Below are 19,886 nucleotides of genomic sequence, written 5' to 3' on the forward strand. Positions count from 1 at the left end.
GGACTAGAGATACAGTATGAGGACTTGTGACAAACCTGTGACAAACACACAGGTGGTTCTCAAGAACAAACACAGACACAGAGATCGGGATTAAGGTCTTGTATTTTATGTGTGTGTTAATGCGGCTTGTCATAAATGTGTAGGCCTGTGGAGATTTCATTACTTTACTCATCTTTGACACTTTAATTTAAAACAAACATACAAACAAAACGGTATTTGCATCCATTAAAATGTCTCTGTAGCGTAGTTTAAAGCATGTTTCTTGTACATGTATGATATCTGGGCGTGAACGTGTTTTATTGTTACTTTTGTGTGGTCCTGTTTTCCCTAAGCCTTATCTTACGTTGTGCCTCTTTGTCTCCTGGTATGTGCAAACAGGCATTCGAGTTTACCTGAGTGTACATGTGTGTTAACTGTTTACGTTTCCCACCTTGTGCTTAGTATGCAAGCATGTGTGTGTCATACTGGATGACATTCATTAAGTCATCCTCTACAGAGTGTGTTTGTGTGTGTGTCTGTGCGTGTGAGACATAGCCAGTGGGCAGGTGTCAGGTGGAGTGACGGTTGGCAGCTGGGAAATTGGAGGATTTCCTCTTTTTAACAACAACTGATTAACTCCCACACTCTGCACTGTGCATTCACACATAGGATTCTCTTGTCAAGACTATAATTTTAGTGTTATTTGTAAAGTTTAAGAGCAGCTGACTTGAAATTACTAGCAGATCTGTGTCTAATAAAAGAAATTGTGTATTTTTTGAGATTAATAAATAATTGGTTACACCTCTTATGAGATGTCTGAGCCAAAAGTGTTGCTTTAAAGTTGTTCATTTGCTGGAGCAACTGTCATGTGGAGTCATTTTTTCAGTGGAGAAAATTAGTTAATGCATAACTGACTAATTGCTCTGTGCAGAAGAACGAAAACGAACTACTCAAAATTATAAAATAGACAGCTACTAAAAATAATATCTAGATACCTAGCATTTATAGCATTTAGACAGTCATGTAGCTAAAAGAGGAAGGGAGAGAGACAGACAATGAAAGAGAAGAGGAAAAGAAGTAATGGCCTGCAATGGCTTATAAATAAGCTTGCATGGAGAAGGAGGGAGAGAAGGCAGTGGAGTTGTTTGTTTTTCATGTCAGTCTTGTCTGTGAGAATTGCCTTTGTGGAATAAGACTTCCGTCAAACAGCAGACAGATACTGTACAGCTACTAAATACTGACTCTCAGCCTCCTATCTCTTTTTTTCAAAACTAATTTTGTTGTTATTTTCAATAATGTGCCAATCCATGTGTTAGCAGTTAAACTGCTCTTACGATCACATTTAGTTACAGATCAATTTCATCTCCTGCTGTGCTATTGTTACTACACAAAACTTACCATTATTCTGTTCAGCATTTTTTGGGGGGGGTTATTTTTCAGGTTGCGCACACACACATGCGCTCTGCCTTTCTTCTCTTCTTGAATTGACCTCGAGTCAATCAGGGTCATTTGACCTCCCATCACCCCTGCAGATTAGTTGCCATTATTATCACACTCCATTAAACTACCATGAACAGTTGAAGAGGCCAAGAAATCACGGGCCCAGCTGCCTCCTTTGTAGTCTAATCATAGACCTTCTATGAGTCTAATCTACAGATCTTTAGCTTCTCAGCTGAATGTTTGATCTTTAAAGTAACACACACACGCACTACATGTGTAAAACGCTGCATGAGTACTCAAATTACTTCTATAATGGACAGAGAGGCCTACTGTAGCTGTGAGCTTTATTTGATAGAGGAGAATATTAATGAAAAATAATAGATGTTAGATTTCAAGCTCAAGAAAGAGATGGGAATTCCTATAAAATAGTTTAGATATAAGATATAAGATAGAAAGAAAAAAAAGATATAAAGAGAAAAACAATAGACGAAAAAGTGTCAGAGCTTCTAATACACACTAAACACATAGTGTGTATTAGAAGCTCTGACACTGGTAACAAAAGGATAGACATGGAGTGCCCTGTGATCTAAAATGTCATTGAGCTGAAAACGTGTTCCTCCTCCCTCTGTATCCTCCATAATTCTTATTGCTGCTCAGCAATGTGACAGATCCTCAAACTCCCAGTGACATCTGACAGCACAGAACAACATCGCAGTTTTCCTCTTACTGCCTCTTACCTCCCCCTTTTACTTTTCCTTTTTTTATTTCTCTCCTCAGAGAATTTACCATGCACACAAAAACACACTCTTGCCCTGCTCTGCCAGCCTTGTGAAACGTTGGTCTGATTGGATGATGCTGGGCTGTCGTTGCTCTGCTCTTCTTAAATCAATTTCCAACAGCTGCACCCACCTCTCTGCTCCCTTCACCTGTCATCCTCATCTCTCTAGTTCCTTCTCCGACCAGTCTGTCCAGTGGAACTGGTTTCCTTGGCTGTTGGTAGATGCATGTTGACTTTTCTCTTTCTCTTTCTCTCTCTCCCTACTCTCTGCTTTCCTGTAATATAAAGAGGGACTGTAAAAGCTCTACACACATTTAAGTTTTGTCAGTGCCAAACCTAAACAGTAATAAACGTCTAAGGTGCACCCTGTGCAGTTTGGCGCAAAGCATATCCCTAAGAATTAAAATGAAAATAGGTCAATGCAGTAGTGAGTAACGGTACAACTAGAATGACTATAACGGTAGAACAGAAGTATTACAGCAAATAAGACATATTGTCAGTAAATATGAAGACTAGTTCCCTTGCAGTCCATTGGTTTGAACATTTTCTCACTTCCCCAGTTCTTAAAAGAATTACAAATGTATCATCCATTACAAAAGCTTCAGTGTAAAGTGGGTAAATTGTGAAATTACACTGAACACATTCTCTGTGGATTCCAGACTGAGCTGAGTGTTATCTTAACAAATCCTTTAAATATGAAGTGATGAGGAATAACTTAACTGTTGAAGTCTATCTTGTGGCCCTGTGTACCCTCACCGGAGAAGTGGGTTTCAACCTCTTAGTATATTGTTGACAAATTCTTTCTTCTCAGCTATCAGCCATGCAGGGTAGATTAACTGGTGGATGGATGGTCTGTTTTGAGCCAGAAAGAGCTTCACATTTCCACAGGCTATTATGTAGGTGTGAATCAATAAAGGGTGGTATAAAGAGTTGGCTGACATGACATATGTTGCAGCTGAGAGCGTGCCATTGATGATTTATTCTGCTCCCTGATGACTCATAAAATTGATCAATTAATCACAAAGGATCAGGTGTCTAATCGGTTCAGATTTAATGTTTTGCATGTGGCTGTCTGTATGTGTGCCTGTGTTTAATGTCTGTATATTAAGTCTCTCATATTGTCCCATCTGTGCGTTTTCTAAATCAAACCTCCTCCCTTTGTGTTGGCAACACCTTCTCTTTTTATTTGAAGTACAGCTGTACACTCTACCGTTGTGGGTGTTTTCATGTCCAAACGTCTTCACCAGGAGCTCCTTCCTGGTTACGTGTTGTCCCTCGCTCCCAGTATCCACACACTTTCCACGCTTCACCATTCTTAAAACCAACAGGAAGGTGGAAAGGAAACAAAGAACCCACTTCCTGTATATACAGCTAGCATGCTACACAATGGAGGAGGAAGTGCCTGGCAACTGTAAGGGAGGCCCTGGAGTGTGAAGGGAAGATAAAGTGGTCTCCTTGTCCTATAAATCGGTCATTCCCCCTCTGCTTCTCTTTTTCTTTTCCCATCCTCCTATCTTCTTGTGTTGACCTGCGCCTGTTTATTCTCTGAAATGATAAAACACATCCTATTTCTCCTGTAATCTGATACTACTGAGTGCAGTGAGCAGAGACATCTAGCTTTTTGCTTTTTTGAATATTCATTTTGGAGTTCAGTGATTAGGAGTGGTTTAAATTTACAATGTCTAGTGTGATCTTTTTTCTTTTGACTTGGTCTTCTTCTCTCACTTAAAGCTGAACTATCAGTGTCTGATTAGTACATTTACTCCCTGTGTCAGACAATCCTGGAGTTTGCTTCTGCTGTCACCATGGTGACCTTTGCTTGGGACAGGCAATGTTGGACCACAGGAGACTCTGGTCTAGTGTTGCAGATGCTGGAAGCCTCCCTTTAAATCACCAGTGCCGGAGTTGCTGAATCGGACTGAGAGATACACATGCTGCCAAAGTCTGTAAACAAGAAGACAACAAAGAGAGGGCAGACTTAATACAGTCACGTAACTGAATGACAATAAAGACCAAGAATAAGTGTGTTCAGTGTTTTTCTGCCCATGCTTCCCTGCTTTGTATCATTTGAAAGATAAAACACAAGTCAGAGAGGTGAAAAGAGAGGTCCACTGTAGCTCTTATCTAACCCATCATGATTCATCACCTTTCCCTTTCCTCCTACCATCCACTGTTTTCGACTGCAGTCTGCAACCCTCCATTGGCAATACTTTAGGGAGGCAGGTCTTTGCTTGGCTCATAACTTCAAAGTGTATGCCCTCTTCTCTTTTTCCTGCCGACCTTCTCAATCCTACTCTTCCTTTATTTGTATTCTCTCTCTCTCTCTTTTCTTCTCAGTGTTCAATCAATACCTTTTCCCCTTTGTGCTCTTTCTCTTTCTCTGTCTCTCAGCACCTCTTCCCTTTCCTGCTCTGCCGATCCTTTTTCTTTCCACCCCTATCTCCCTTTGAGTGAATCTCAGCGGTCCAGAGACATCAAAGGAATGTCTCCCCCTCTTACAGCAGTTATTTACCCAGGCGGGCAGGCAGATTTCAAGGCCAGGTACCCTCAGGGGAGACTCCAGAGCAGCATGGAAACACACTGCACCTTATCTGGTAAAGAGACTGTGGAAAATGTAATGGCTTGTATTAGGATTTATGTCATCCTTAGTAGAATGTATAGAGAAATGGTTATGAAATACGAGGCATTGTTTGGCTGCAATCTGAGAGCAGTAAGAGAGCGAGAGGATGAAGAAAAGCTCTGCCTGAGAACTTAAAACTAGGCTGTAATCTAAAATGACTAACCTACTACTTTCTTAATTTTCGTCTTCACAAGTATTTTTAGCAGAGCTTCCTATTTTCCAGGAAAGACCATAAGGCCTATTGTCAACAGCACTGAGAGGAACAGCATGGCATCCATCTTAACCACTGAACTTTATACTGTATAATAGTTGCCTGTAGTCGGGATTATACAGCAGGCCTAACCACAGAACTTTATAGTGACATGCCTCCATTATCAAATTTCCTGTTCTGCAATCTGCCCTCTATATCATGCTTTACAGAAGTATAAGGAAAGTATGGTTTTGAAGTTAAAATGGCGTGTCTTGCTCATGTACTCTTTAAATTTAATTCCTTTTGAATTAACGCTTATAGTAGAGACTATAAACTAGAAAATGTGTTGTACTTATTCTTTCAAGGTGTTTGCATACCTAGTTCACAGAAGGTAACACATATGTCCAGTTGTGGGTTAAGGTGTTGGTGACTTACTAGTGAGGGGTCCCTGGTCCTGTCATGTCACAACTTTGCTTCTTTAGGACAAGAAGATCTACGGTAATAGTGCTACATGGCAAAAATGTAAACGCACCCATACAGTTAGTAGCTGATAGTAGCTAGCTCTACTAACACAAAAGAACGCAGTGCAATTCCTACACATGCAAATGGACTCACCCCTGGTTTCATGACCCTGTTCAGTCAGAGGTGACCTTCGGTCAGAGGGTGGAAGGTTAGAGTCTAACATCCTGCACAGATTAGTTTAACCTGAAGGGAGCTGTGCAGTTGCATTAGCCTTGTAAATGCCTTTGAGAAGAGGTCACATGCTGACGTTGCTTTCACATACATTAGCTCACATGCATCATCACAGCAAAGAGCAGATATCTGTCACTCACCCTTGCATCCATCCCTGCTTCCCTTGTCCTCTCCCACCTCATTGCCCTTTTTCTCTCACCCCCTTCCTTTCTTTATTGGCTCACATCTACATTCCCAGTAGTTACACAAAAAACAAATTTCTAGCAAAGTGATTTCGTTTGGTAGCTGCTCCTCAAACCTATTAATGTTACTGTTAAAGCTGTATTCACGCTGTCATTATCAAATCATAGATGGATGGTCTGTCTTGTATTTAATCTTTGATCCAAATAATCACTGTACAGTAGCAATAGTAATTATGGAATACTGGCAAATGTCCAATAATGTGAGAAATCCTTAATACTTTCTATTATTTCAGTAAGAGCCTCCAACAGATTATACATAGATATACTAAAATGTAGGAGCATATAGTTTATGCATATACTGTTTATAGTCTGCAGCCAAGTTAAAAAAATACACTACCTAAAACCCATGTGGAATAATGATGATTACCACTTGCCTGGGTGGGTCAAGCCTGTTATTTTGCAGTTCAGTGTAGTTCTTTGCTCGAGATCCTGAAGTAAAGTGATCACACAGAGTCATTAGAAAACACACAAGCACTGTGGCAGATGAGCACAGGCTAAATCCTGCCACTTCCTTTGCATTTATACACACACCTGAAGACAGGTTTTGCTTATACAATCTAAATATACAGTAAATCAATCTGGCAAATCATATATGACAGTATGAGGTGCTGTCTGAAAGCTGCTGGTCTTCAGACTGTGTCTCACACTCATTACAGAGCCTAGAGCTGCTTGAGGCCAAAATGAAATTATGCTTTTAATAGTCTGAAATAGTAGTAATGGGGAGTTATCCGTAGGAGATTTCACTGTTATACTGTATTAATTGAAAAGTGATGCTTATTTTTAATGCAAGGGCAGATGTTCGAAAGAGGGACTCGAGTAGTGCAGCATGAAATTTAATAGAGACATTTAGAATGAAAATACAAAGACATGAAGCAACCTTTTTTTCCTAGAAATTATATTTATGTACACCTGATTTGCAACAGCTATATAAAATGTAATTGTGACCAGATTTGTAATAACGTTAATATATGTATTTGTCTTTGAATAAGTTAGTGTTTATGCTTGTTTTAAGAAATTGACAGTACTCAGTTAATGTTTGAGGAAGATTGTGGTCTAAGCAAGTTTTTGCTTACATTAAAGTAGATCAATGACCTTTCACCTTCCCCCGAAATGTAAGAGGAAGGTATACTACAGCTTTAACAAAAAATGGGAAAAGGAAGTTGATAAAGACAAGCTGACAATCCTAAATGACAACAAGGACAAGTGGAAACATTCAAAGCAGTAATGATGCAGGCTACATGTCACTATAGCACCCTCTGTTGGACAGATTAGACAAAAGCCCACTGCCATCAAACTTTCAGTGTGAACTCCGGAGGGGCTGAGCGAGATGTTATCATGTAACACGATATGCCTGTTTGACAGGAGCATTATTCCCACTGTTTTCCAGCTGTGTGGATCACTTTATCACAATGTCATGTTGATGTGGGTTTGACTATAGCTAAGGGGCCAGAGGACACTTTAATTTGTGAATGTAAAGATGGAAATAATAAATATGTATAAAAATTTGTATTTAAACAATGCAGTTTGTGTATGTATGTGTGTGTGTGTTTGTGTGGCAGCAGCTGTAGTTGCTGTTCCTCTGACTAATGAACTCATTAGAACAGGAGCTCTGCACATGTGCTCCAGCTGGACTGTCTCCTCATACTACCTCTGCTCTCATTAATACTACTACTCACCTTGTGTGTGTGTGTGTGTTTGTGTGTTGGTTTTAATGTTAGTTTAAATGTTTGCCATAGACTGCATGGGTAGCAAAATGAGCTTTCTCTTTTTAATACACTCTTTAATTCCGTTTTAAACTGGTTCATGTAATAACCAAAAAAATAAATATAAATTAGGAAGTCCTGTCTGAACGAGAATGTAGGCACAGCAGCGTGATGTCAGGTTGTTACTCAAACTTACCTTGTTACCAAACTCAACACTGTTTATTTACTGCATTTTTTATGTCCTCTCCTCCAGTAATAAATATACTGTCTGGGGCAACCAGATGTTCCAGCCAGCCCTGGTCTTGTTAATAGGGGCAGGGGCAGTGTTGAGCTGTGGTGTTAAAATTTAAAAGGCTTAAGTCCAGGCCTTGAGAGCGCTATCACTACTCCACTTAATTGCTTGGGTGCAGCTAGAGGAGCACAGTTCAGCTCGTTGGGGGTGGAGAAAGTAAAAGTGCCACACTATTGAATCATAGATCATTGGTCACATGCATAGACAATGTGTATGTACAGTATGTCTACATGCTTATCTGTATGCAGGAATATATTTAGCCCGTTTTCATGGGGATCAACTTAGAAACCTGTACAGAAACTGTTGTCTTCCCTCATTATCACTGCCACTTTGCCGAACACAGATTCTGCCGAAGCTATTTGCAGGGATAAAGCTGGAGGTCTCTAGGATTGAACAATGAACATTACTAAGTAGAAAATACAAATTGCAGATTTAGAAGTGTTAGGGTTGCATTTGTGTTTGCGACACCTCGATTCTATAATTTTAGGTGTTGATACTGTCAGTTTGTGATGTAGAGAGAGTGGGAATGGAAAGACAGGAACAGATGGTTTGTGAAAAGAGGTGAGGCTTGTGGTCATCCTGTCCAGCACCTGGTGAGCTCATCCTGTTGTACTGTTTATTTATGTTGGCAAGAAAGAGAACGACAGTGGAGCAGTGAATGACTGTGTCGGTGTATGTGAGCAAAAGACAGATAGAGATACTATAATCTAGCTATCTGAACATATTTGTTGTGTGTCCACCTTTTGTGTTGTGTTTTGCTGTGTTGTGTTTTGTTGTAGTTATGCTGTGTTGACCCTGTCTAACATTGCGCCTGTACCACGTGTTGAGATTTGTGTGTTATGTAGCCATCTTTAGGCTTAATTCAGATTTAGCTCAGACCTCAGATCAGTGGAAAAATAGAGCCCTCTTCAGTATACAGTAGTATCCTGACATGGACAAATGAGTTTACAATTAAAATAAATAATAATAAAGTACAATTAGTGTTTGTACACATGGGGTCACATTGTTTTGCTGTTTCAAGCCGATTATAAAAATACTAGGTCCCTACTCTGCTCTCTTTAAGCTATGTATATCTGGAAACAAACAGTTTCACATCAGTATTGGTGACAGGAAATAAAAGGGCTTATGGTAGGTGTCTAAGATAAAAAAAAGTAAACACAGAGCTTTCACGTAACCATACACTGATGTCGGACTCCCTCCATGACATGATCCAGACATGATTAACAGGCAAGAAACAAAAGACTTAACTGTGCCGCTTGTTAGACCTCAGGCAATGCTAGTTATCTGTAGCCCCTGACATGGTGATATGGATACACAAACACAGTTGGGTGCAGTAGTATGTAAGACCACAAAGTGTATGTGTGTATGCACCCTTTAATTGGATTGCCACGGCGCCCATGTGTAGATGTTTAGCTGTCTTGTGTGTCCATGCAAAAAACACCTGGCTCTCTCCCACCCCTCCATCCCTCGCTATGGCAAAGGTGTTTATGTGTGTGTATATGCAAGGAGCTTAACTGCTAAGCCTGTGTCAGGCCGGTGAAAGCATGGTCATTCATATGGTAATAACCAGGCAAAGGCGAAGACAATAAATCTCTCTACATCCAGGGAGACGGAGTTTCTTTACACAACAGTCGATGTTGGAAGAGATGGAAGCTGCTTCTGCCAAGTGTGGGGGAAGCCAAACTCAGCAGCATTAGTTCTTGTTTGGGCAGTAACTTATGTTTTAATTGTTATCGCTGTCTGTAAGTTTGACTTTGGAAGGCGAACTAAACAAATGACTTGGCAGGATTATGCCTGTTACAGTACATTTTTGAACAATAACTAACATTTGCAAAGAAAAAGTAGTTTAATTTTTAGCCTCATATTAATCAGATCAAATTGGATTTAATCATTTCCGGCTCAGGTTATTCAACAGATCCCTTTAGGAATGGAAAACAGCAGCATGTGTGTCTACGCATGTAGAAAATATAGCAGTAAGTTGCCCATCAGGGTAGTCCTGTCCACGTTTAAGATTCTTGAGCCGTGACGTCCTAATGGGAGGATTATTAGTAAAACTGAGATTTTGCTTGACTTAATCTCTTCCTTCTTCACCTAATCATTCCATCATGTTAATAGTCATTACAGTCCATATCCAGCTGGATATTTCAGTCATTTCCTGTGAAACCTGGACTGAACACAGACCAAGTTTTTCAATGAGAGCAAGTTGGATGAAGCTCAGGTTTTAGACAAGGCAATTTCTTAGCACCTATTTACACACTATTGATGCTTCTTTGTGTAATGACAGTATCAACTTGGAAGTACTGGCCAAACAACATCAGTAACACGCATGGTTTTCTGCAGCTCAAGAGAGGCGTTGAAGCTGTCGCCCCAAGTAAGGCTGATTTATGGGCATGCCATCGAATAACTGAACCAGCATGGAATACAGTAGGGTTGGCACACATGATCTAAACATGTTAAGTACAGTAGTAAGCCTAATTGTAACTGGAGGCACATGGAGGTTCTTGGCAGTGAACAAATTCTTGTGTTTCATAAGTCTTTACTTTGACGCTCCCACAGTGGTTACGCCTGTCACACAGATGTCTCGCTCCACAAATCACACACATAGAGAAACACATACACTAAGACACAGGCAACATAAAAGCACTTTTAGACAATGAGGGAGCCTAGTCTGAAATTACTTTTACAACACAATTCTTGCATTTCTTGACTTTCTCCAGCAGCTATAAATAGTAAAATAAATGTCTATGTGCAAATGAGATCCCAAAGGAGAGTGGATATCTGAAGATGTCAACAGGAATACAGATAAGGCTGTTTTTTTTCCCACCCCAGCGCTCTTTGTTCTTTGTAAGATAGCTAAATTCCCAACTGCACTGCATAATGCTGAATAGGACAGCTTCCACAGCTAAGTAGGTGAGATGCATGTTTACACATCATGAATCTCTGATCTTGCTGAGATCCAGAATAGCAGCACATCGCTCTGCTGCCGTGCAGCTTGTGCTACTAGAGCATATGTGTTCGTGTTCATGTGTGTGCAAAGCCCTGATCACTGACTCTGACACTGCTTTAATAGTTGACTTGATCAGCATCTGTCTCTTTTTAAGAACTGGTGCAGCCATCGCACACATGTGTCTGTGCCTGTGTGTGTGTGTGTGTGAGTTTCTGTGTACAGTATCAGTGTTTATTTGTGACTGTTAATTATGGCCCCCCTCTTGTCTGCTGCTCAAATCAGTGCACAGCTGCAGGGCCCCCTGTGTAAGGCAGCACTGCATCTAATGTCTTATTATTCACGCTGTCTGTCTGCTCACCAGCCACACAGAGCCTGGGGGATGGAGGAGGATTTGGAGCTCTGTGTGTGTGTGTGTGTGTGTGTGTGTGTGTGTGTGTGTGTGTGTATATATCTGATGAGGGGGTTATGTATTAGCAAAGTGGTAATAGAGGGTTTGCTCAGTCTCCTAATTCGTTGGCACTACTTAATTAAAAGCGATGCGACAGTGTGATTGGAGCCGTTGATGGATGGAGACTGAGAGACGCCCAGGCACTTTAGGATCAGGGGTGTCAGAGTGTGTGTGCGTCAGCATGTGTCTGTGTGTCTAGTGAAAGGAAAAGGAAGTCATTACCTTTTAATCATATCCTCCTTTATCTCTTCTCATTTTTCCTCTTCTCTCCTCATCCCCCTTTTTTCTGTCTCTGAATTCTCCCTAAAGCCCCCTTCAGTCGGCCCCGACCCCCTCCATTTCTCCAGCTGGCTCTCAGTGTCAAGCTCCTTGTCATCTTCAATCAACCCCTTTTTTCTGCAACACTTAACCATCTTCCACCCATCCCTGACTGTGAGGATATGTGTCACATAAAGGATCCTACACTGTGCATTTCATGTCATTCAACATGACTCGAGCTGTATTTTTGTTATAGCTTGAGGTTACACAGCATCTCCTGGTATTACTTAAATGCTGCTACTGCTGTTTACATCTGGGAGCTACATTTAATATATGACTTAATTGAACCAAACTGCAATGGGAGCAGGTTCAGGACTGCTGTCATGCCTAGCTGTCAAGCCTAGCTGTCAAGCCTGTTGACAAAACACACTGCATTTAAGAAAACGGTTGCTACATTATTACCTGTGTGAAATCATATGTAGTGCCTTGAATGCTTTGAAGAAAAGAGAAACTTGTTCAGTGTGGTTCAGTTCAAATTATGCTCTCACCTTGAGGTAAATACCTGTGTAACAGTTTTTATCTTACAAAACTGAAGGAGCCCTGGGACAAAATATTATTATAACGTTATTATGATGCAACACAAAAACTCTGCTTCTAATTTTAGTAAATACACATTATTTGCTGCACAATTCAATTCAGAGTTCTTTTAAAACAACAATACATAACGATTTCATAATAAAAAAAAGAAATCTGTAAATACAGCATACAGAACCCAGTTTTTTATATAAGGCTAAATACAAAACATGCAGGAGATGTTCAGTTTACTATCAGTGTCACAGAAAAATGTGAATGTTACTTATTCATTTTTTGTGGCTTGACTAGTCAGTTATTCAGCTAATTGATTACAAAGGTAGTACTTATTGTAGAACCTTACTGTATAGTGTAGGGGGCTTCTTTTTTCTTTTTTTATCCAGTATTTAATGTGTGAACAGTCTCACATTGTTTGAGCTTATGCCAACACGTAGAAAGAGACTGACCCACTAGTCTGATGTGACATGTAATTGATGTCAGTCTCTAGCGGTGGAAATGATCCAATGTGTGTGGGTGTTTTCCTGTAGTGATAGTGCAGGATCATTAGTGTGTGTTAGCAAGGAATAATAGAGTTTAATTATATGAAGCTATTCATTGCAAATTACTGCCATAGGGGGAATAGGTCTAATTTTTACAGCGAAATGCTAATACACACGCAAACATGGGCAATAAGCCTGCTGGGACTTCAGCAGTAGTCATTCTCCAACCAGTTTAAACACAGGACTGTGTTTCTCTCCACATCAAAGGGTTCCTCATCACAATAAGCCAAACCTCACCCCATCATAGTTTCTGCTTCACTTAAAGTACAGTCTAACAATTTCAACGTGGGAGTTACAGCTAGTTACAGTAAGGGCTTCAGAGACACTGTGCAGGTGTACATATTTTTAGGTTTGGCTGTGGCATCCAGGTGTGTGGTTAATGTACATTTACCATCATGCAATGCTATGGACTCAGGGAAACATTAACTCTAATGCTGTAGTTACCTGTACCAGTATAGAACTGTTTGCATGTTCTGTAATTTGACCTGTGTAACATGTTATAACAGGCTAACCAAGCCTGTTCCGTACTTCTTGTACAGTGTGAGTAGCGTGTGAGATCGGCATGTGGGAAGGTGGGGGGGCAGGGGTCTGCTTTTACACCCTAATCTTGCAGCCTAGCTTGGCTTTGTGGAGCCCTTAGCTGGGAGGAAAGAGAGAAGAAGGGAGGGATGGAAAGAGAGAGAGTCAGAAGGGGGGGGTGTCAGGGTAGTCTTTTGAAGGGGAGGGGAGAGTGGGGTTTTAGAGAGGGCGAGGGAGGGTATTGATGGGAAGGCAGAATGAGGGAGATGGGGTTTGTTCATTCTCCAGCTCTCACTATGAAAGGAAACAAAGGATGCTGAAGGGCCTGATTTATGACAGACGGACTTTTGAGAGTTTGTCTGTTAGCGTGTTAGCTGGTTGGGCTCTGCTGACCTGACTGCCTGTATTCTGCCACTGGCCTCTTCTTCTGCTGTCCCTCCCTCCCTGCGTCTGTGCATCCCTCTGTGCCGAAGACGTCTCAACGCTACCCTGATAGCTTCCCTGGTTTCTAAATGTGAGTGATTCTTCCTGCATCTGTGTGGAAACTATCTAATGGGGCTGCTTTTCTCATTGCACATTATACTTTTACTATACTTTTATTCTGCAGCATGTTCAGTGTGGCATGGTTAATAATCTAGACATGTGGTTAGGTTTGAGGTGTGGATCTGCTGTTTCTCCATTTATCCTTCAGTTTTCCCCATATTCATATTTCTGTGCCTTTTTGTCTATAACAAGTACATCTTCTGCATACGTCTTGTGCACAGCATAGGTAGAGCATATGCCCATTTCCTCCAGGCTACACTTTGAGAATAAGATGGATAATTCTCAGAGCACACTGTGCACACCTGGATCAGGTCATTTCTGGTCTTCTGATGGAAAAATGACAGCATGTCACAACCTGTCTTGGGTAAGGCTTAATCAAATGCGTGAAACCACCTTTTGTTTGCTGGAACGCTAATGCTGAATGACATCTGGCCACATCTGCTGGTTTTGGAATAAATACACAAACAGGGAGCAAATGCTGCTCTGCCTAAATATTTAACTGTGGTTTTTTGTGGCTCAAGGGCAGACGGCTTGGTTGCTGGCTTGGCAGAAATGTTGGCACATTGTGGGTCAGCCTGGTCCAGGAGCTGTCATTAAGGGCGGGCCACTACTTTGGCTGTGTGTGATGTAGGAGGAGAGGGTGGCAGCGTGGCACAAACATGAGGATTTTAATTTCATGGTTAAGTTAAATTTTGGACTATTACTGTAAAATACGGACAAAAATTCTAAGAGATTTTTATAACATTGGTAGTGTTGATTGATTGGCAGCCCAGAGAAAGATTTCCTTCATAGCTCCACATGTATGCACACACATAAACCTTGGTGCAATATTTTGTCTTTTTAAGAGGCAGCCAGCACGAGGGGATAAACACAGAGATGCAGGTTTTAGCCACTGAGACCAATCCTGTGTGATTGTCTAACCCTTGCTGCTGCTGTTCTGTGTGTCTGTGTGTAGGTGTGTGTCTGGTAGTGTTGATACAAGTGTGTATGTGTGTGACATCAGGGCAAATTGTTGAGAGCAAGTGCTGACACACAACACGGCCTGGCTTTCTGCATCTAACGGAAGAGAGAAAGTGAGTGTGACTGTGTGTGAGATTGTATACACCTTGTCATGGTACTAATTTATTCCACTTGTTTTTATTAAAATAAGTCACACCCTAAGACTCCCCATCTTCATTCAGAGCTCAGTATTTATCCTTATTGTGTTCGTGCTGGCTTTGTAGAGGAATGTGCTGTGTGTCAGTTTTTTTTTCTCCTGATTGAAGAGTTCTGTCCGGGCAGATGCAACGTAATTCTCTAATGGGCCTTCATTGGACGAACAGCTCCAGTCAATAGCCATCAGTCAATTAAAGTCAATAAGACAGAGCAGAGAACAGCAGGCTCTCTTGCTGTCACTGTTAGAGGGTCACAAGATGGACTGTCTTTTTTTTTTTCTCCAAATTGGATTTGTGGCTAGCTGTGAGGAATGTTTCATGTTTACCGTAACAATACTGGATGATTTGCCAGAATAACAACGAAAAAAGCCTCTAGTTTCTGGTAAATAACATTTTGTCACTTCAGTTTGATGGAGACTAGAGTAAATAAAATTGGCATTAAAGCCCCAAAACGTTTACCAAATGCTTATCTTCTTCTATTCCTTCCTATTCCTTTCTTCTCATCACAAGCTAGTGCAGGTAATTAAAGGGCAAGCGTGTTAGTTGGTCAGAAAATGACTGTGACACTTGGCATGTGTGACCTGCCAGCCCTTGAGGGTTGAGATGAAGGTGAAGAGGTTAAAGTGGAGGGATGCCAGCTAAGGAAAGAAAAACCTTGATGATGTTCTCTCTCTTTCAACCCTCCCTCTTGTGCTTTCGTTCATCTCTCTCTTTGACACATTCGTTTTCAGTTTTTATTTACTTAAAACCCCCCTGCACCCTTTCCTCCCAGGTGCTTGTTTGGAGATGTTTCCTTTTCTTTACTGCTCAGTTACATGGCAAAGCCTGTAGTCAGTGCAGAGAGGTGAAGAGGGTCATGAAATGTTTCTCACTCTGCTGTAAACAGATTATAAACTACAGATTGTCCCTTGTGGCTAGGTAATTTGCCATTTGTGCTAAGCTTCTCTACATCCATCCTTCCATCTCTCTTCCCTCATTGACCTCACAATCCTTTCCCTCTTTTGTTATAGCCAAAGCAGCAGGCCACATATTGACCTTTGAATCTTTGAATTTCTCCCCTTATGGCACTCAAAGCTCCAACAGAGAGCGAAAATGTAGGGTCTGTCCAGGAATACAAACACATACACAGATGTGCATTATGTATATGGACACACAGTTGTTTGTATATTGATACATCTTTTTTGTTTTGCTGCTTATGATTCGAGTTGAGGGTCAGTCTTTACCATTGAATGCTTAAGTCTATTCCTGCATATTGAATGACTAAGCTGTTTGTTCTCAGATCAAAAGATTAGCTCCACTGAGACATAACTTGATGGATCAGTGTGTGCTAGGGGCTGCTAGGCCAGTGAGGCCACTAGCCAGAATTCGGAGCTGCCGTGGAGAATAGCCCTCTATTGTGTGGTTGTCAGGCTGCTTGGCTGCTGTGGTGCACACACTCAGACATGTTGGCATGCACACACACATATACTGATATACACACAAACACATACACACAGGCACACACGTAAACAGAGACACTTATCACCAGAAAGAGTCAGTGTCAGGTCAGCCGGCTCAGTCTGTGGACAGCACTGCATTGTTGCTAGCCTCCAGCTCTCCTGGACATTTAACAGTGTAGGCATTCAGCTGTTACTGGTGACTCAGGACCAGCGGGCAGCACAGCAACCAGTGTGACCAACAACACCTGCCTTCACACTTACACACTGTTGTGTTCAAGAGACTTGAATAAAGTGTTGATAGAAGGTTATAAGTGTGTAGTGTACAAAGGTACTCTACACACAATACACTGGACCTGTAATAATTAATATAGGTAAACACTGACTGTGACCCAAGCTGAGAGCCTGTACAGAATAATATATGTATATGTATAAATATATATATATATATATATATATATATATATATATATATATATATAAATAATATAAAGGATAAAGTGCCTCAATGTTGCGTGAAATGATTGTTTGATGCTTTTTTGACATCTGTCATTAGAAGAATTAGATAGTGCTTGTTAGAGGTTGTATTTAGAAGCACTGTTGTGTATATACATATGGTTTGTGTAAGAGGTGCTGACAGTGAACTCTCACTACATGAATGAATAGCCTTTTGTCCATGAAAGAGCAACCCTCCACACTGTCGGCCTCAGCCTGTCTGATATGCAAAAATGCGATAGTACCAAAATCATATCCCGGCTAGTTCAACTCAGCACCCTGCCAAAATGTGTCAGATTTAAGCCATTGCTAGATCTACCATGCCATAGTATTGCTTAGCCTAATACTGTACTACCATGCTCTATCTCTCCATCTATCTGTCTCTCTCTGCCTTCATCTTTCTCCTTCTTTATTTATTGTAGTTACTGTAAATCCGATGCTTGAGAAAGCTGGCATATCGATATTTTGTTCAAATAGTGCCATTAAAATACCATGCAGCCAGAGTTTATTTAACATACCGCCTTTTAATTATGTGTGACGAGACAACTCAGGCAGACTCATTTCATGCTGAGATCAGCAATACTTTTACTTGTGGTAGAAATTCTGAAAAAATGTCCCTTGTAATGTATCTTTCTATCATTGATGAACAATTGCAATATCACTTCCTGTGTGTGTGTGTGTGTGTGTGTGTGTGTGTGTGTGTGTGTGTGTGTGTGTGTCTGCTTGTGGGATGTCCAGTTGGTAAATGCTGGTCATCTGCTGCCCCAGCCCTTCTTTGGTGCCCCATGGTGCCAGTGTATCTAGCCTGGCAGTGTGATCCTGAGGCACTTGTGCATGCTCACACACACACACACACACACACACAGGCCACCGCCACCATGGCACGGCTGAGCTAATGACTCATCTCTCTGTCCCCCTCTCCTCTCTCTCTCTCTCTCTCTCTCTCTGTCTGTCTGTTCCTCTGTATTTCTCTGTCTCTGTCTGTACAGGAGACATCACTCAGAAGGGCTATGAGAAGAAAAGAGGCAAGCTGTTGGCACCATACATCCCACAGATACAAGGTAAGGTTCAGAGAGAATTTACTGTGCAGAACAGGTTTCTCTCTGCACTGGCTACTTGCTAGCATTGCATTGCAGTTAGCTTAGTATCCTTGCAGGAACAAAGACAATAAAATGTTATCAACTGTTTATTTACTTGTATCTATATTCACATACAGTGCATTTATCAATGCAACAGTGTTCCAATAAAAACTGACATTGCACTTACAGAGGCAAAGAAGAAAAAGGAAGACAAAATCATAGTTAGAGAGAAGCGAAACAAAAATAAAACCACTAAACCGTATGTAATTATGTACATACAAAGAGCGAAAGCCAGCTGGTTGGAGATGTTCCTGCTGGGGTGTCCTTAATTCTCTGGACCAGGACTTTAACTGGTCCACATCCATCCTTGGATCTGTTTATTAATGACACATTACTGCATTACATTACTGTATTCATCATATTTCTTTATACTGTAGTACATAAGAGCCAAAAAAATGGGTTGAGATTGTAATGATAAATCTAGATTTGAATTGTGATGTTATATTATTATATGTTCTATTGAATAATGCTGTCATAATACATATGACAGATTCTTCAAAAAGAGGGATTTTATCACCTTATTATTTTGTCACATTATTTTGAAGATTTTTTTTTTTTTACTTTCGTTTTGGGTGCTTGAAAAGAGAGGTACTGATGTTGAAGAACAATAGATGTGTGTGTCTTATCTGTGAGTTACTACTTATTATCTGTGTATGGTCTTTGACTATGTAAAGTTCACTCATATATATATATATATATCAATTCAGTGTATTTTTAGTCCCAGCCGGGAAGTCAGTCAGTGCTGGCTGCCTTGAGCAGACTATGAGGTTGAGTTGGTTTGTGGTGAATTGGAGACAGGAGTGTCTGTCTGTATCCTTCATGCTTCTCCGTCCTCTTTGGGGTCCATGGCAGTCTTTGGTTTGGCCCGGTCTCAGAACATCAAGCCTTAGTGGAAACCAGAGTCTGGTGTGGGCTGCTCGCTCAAGGCTTTCCACTGGAACAGACCTATTATTTAGCTTGGGTGTATCATCTCCATCATTCTCTGTCTTTCTCTTGATCCCTCTCTCTTGTTATCATGGATTTGTATTTGCGTTTGTGTGTGTGTGTGTGTGTGTGTGTGTGTGTGTGTGTGTGTGTGTGTGTGTGTGTGTGTGTGTGTGTGTGTGTGTGTGTGTGTGTGTGTGTGTGTGTGTGACTTCCATTCAGTCTGGATCCTAACACCTAAAGAAGGGAGGTAACAGATAAAGAGCAGATATACACAGTGCATATGATTCTTCAAGTCCAAAACAGGCTTTCTGTAGGATTTGTTGGTGTTTAATGGAACAAACATTCAGCACAATGAATTTGTGGGTTAGGGTTGAATAGTTGGTTGAAATAGGAGTCCAACAGACTGTAGGTTTCTGAATTTCATAAGCTGGTTTTATGACCCTATACTTAACTGTAGGACTGTTCATGTGCCAAAGGCAATAAAGTAGGTGAACAAAGCCAGTGGTGACCCTACTGGGAATTCAAGCATTCGTGTTTGGTGAACTTTCAGGTATATTATCTTAGCTTTACCTTATCTAAAGTAAATTTTTATTTTATGAATTTGAATGCACCAATCGCTCTTTTAGAATTATAGTATAATAATGGTAAATAATATTAATCAACTCATTAGTTTATATTACACACATGCAATGGGTACAGACACAGCACCGGTAAGTATGGACATCAGACAGGTGCTAAAAATTCATCAGGGTTCACTGCGAACCAATAACAACATCTGCTGTGACGGAGCACACCTCTGATTGGCTCAGTGCCATGTGTCTCTGAAGTGTGATCTACCCAGCAACCCGGGTCTGGTGTCCTGGCGTGTTTTAAAGACCTTTTTCTGCTTCTCCTCCAGGAGCCGTTGCATCAATGTTGTGGGTTATCAGAGTGACTTAAGGAACCAGCTTATA

At 40.9% G+C, this 19,886-nt stretch overlaps 1 protein-coding gene across 11 annotated transcripts in view; it reads left to right on the forward strand.

Annotated features, from left to right (window-relative positions):
• The window catches only part of dip2a (disco-interacting protein 2 homolog A), a 67,680-nt gene that overhangs the window by 19,759 nt on the left and 28,035 nt on the right, over positions 1 to 19,886 (forward strand). For 10 of the 11 annotated variants that reach the window (XM_026376163.1, XM_026376152.1, XM_026376154.1 and 7 more), the window contains exon 2: positions 17,857 to 17,928. In XM_026376163.1, the coding sequence (XP_026231948.1) occupies positions 17,857 to 17,928 (72 nt within the window). Of the gene's footprint in view, positions 1 to 4,751; positions 4,792 to 17,856; positions 17,929 to 19,886 lie in introns of those variants that run through there. The other variant, XM_026376161.1, reaches the window with a different exon arrangement.

The sequence above is a fragment of the Anabas testudineus genome, chromosome 21 (genome assembly GCF_900324465.2).
Source record: "Anabas testudineus chromosome 21, fAnaTes1.2, whole genome shotgun sequence".
Lineage (NCBI taxonomy): Eukaryota > Metazoa > Chordata > Actinopteri > Anabantiformes > Anabantidae > Anabas > Anabas testudineus.